Raw genomic sequence first — 1,268 nt, forward strand, 5'->3', positions numbered from 1 at the left:
CCCGCGGCCCCCCGGCAGCCTCCGTGACAGCGGAAGCCCGGCGAGATGGCAGTGAAAACTTTAAACTGAGACAGTCATGGATTTCTTTGCACTTTCCGTGTGCCAAGAAACGAAACAAGGGAAGAACGAAAAACAGAATATAAGTCACTGATCAGCAATTAATTAGCTCATGTGCCAGCAACACCGTAAAATGTAAAGCACAGCAAAAGTGCTAGATAATATTATTGTTATTAACTAATGATGAGAAATGTTTGTTTTAGGGGCGTCTATTTTTGTAAAAATTATTTTAGACATCCAAGACATTAAAATAAGCTGCGAACAAGATTGCATCTCCCATCACATACAATAAGAAATAATAAAAAGACTCTAATTTTTGTTTTTCTTTTTTTTTTTTTAAAGCGAAAAGATATTTACCGTGGTTCTAGCTGCTGATTAAAAATTACCCAATGTACTTAGATCACAGTTTGGTTTTGTTTTGCTTTTGTTGGGTTTTTTTTTAGTTTAACAGATCAGCTAGAAGATATTTTTTTACAGCTGTTGTTAATTTCCACCGTTGTTTCTTACCGCACTGAAATCCAGTAAATCACTCAGTTCTTTGTCCGTCCCTAAGGCAGCCATTCGCTGTTGGTGATGCATTTTAGCAAAATCACACAAACCTAGAAACATGGAAATAACCGCAATCAGAAACCCAGTCCCGAGCCTTGCAGGAAGCACAAGCGGGTTTTGGGGGTGGGGGCGGGGGTGGGTAGCTGAGAAGAAGGGAGGGAAAAAAGATGGAGGGGCAGCAAAAACAACAACAAAAAAAAAGGCGATATTGTATTTCCAAAGAGGCGATCGAAACCCGGTAACATCCACTCTAAACCCAGATCCGAAGGAGCAAAAAAAAGAGAAAGCCTCGCTCCCGGAGCATCATTTATGCAACAGGAGGTTCAGCGAGGAATGAATGAGGATCCCAGAGAAGAAACTACAGCCATCCGCTCCCAACTTTTTCCTTTCTCCTTCTTCCACGCAAAGTAGCGTTGAAAGACAGAAACGAAAAATAATGAGGATAACGATGGAAAAAAAGGTGCAAAGTCGCGGGGTGGAGCGGCGCCCGGCGCCGCGGGGAGCGGGGCGGGGGGGCGCGCAGGGAGCCGCGAGCAGCCCCGGACAATTAGCCCCGTTTCTAATTTGCGGCGAGCAGGGCGCTTAATGACAACAGCCCGCGCCCGGGCGGCTCGGGCCTGTGCGGAGCCGGCGGCTCCTCCGAGCGCCGGGGGAGGGGAGGG

At 46.5% G+C, this 1,268-nt stretch overlaps 1 protein-coding gene across 7 annotated transcripts in view; it reads right to left on the reverse strand.

The window, feature by feature from the left end:
- The window catches only part of TCF4 (transcription factor 4), a 212,870-nt gene that overhangs the window by 210,079 nt on the left and 1,523 nt on the right, over positions 1 to 1,268 (reverse strand). For 6 of the 7 annotated variants that reach the window (XM_026076924.1, XM_026076923.1, XM_026076921.1 and 3 more), the window contains exon 1: positions 565 to 1,074. In XM_026076924.1, coding sequence (XP_025932709.1) covers positions 565 to 666 — 102 coding nt within the window. In that variant the 5' untranslated portion in view covers positions 667 to 1,074. Of the gene's footprint in view, positions 1 to 564; positions 1,075 to 1,268 lie in introns of those variants that run through there. The other variant, XM_026076922.1, reaches the window with a different exon arrangement.

Source organism: Apteryx rowi, unplaced genomic scaffold (assembly GCF_003343035.1).
Source record: "Apteryx rowi isolate R43461 unplaced genomic scaffold, aptRow1 scaffold_442, whole genome shotgun sequence".
In the NCBI taxonomy this organism is placed as follows: domain Eukaryota; kingdom Metazoa; phylum Chordata; class Aves; order Apterygiformes; family Apterygidae; genus Apteryx; species Apteryx rowi.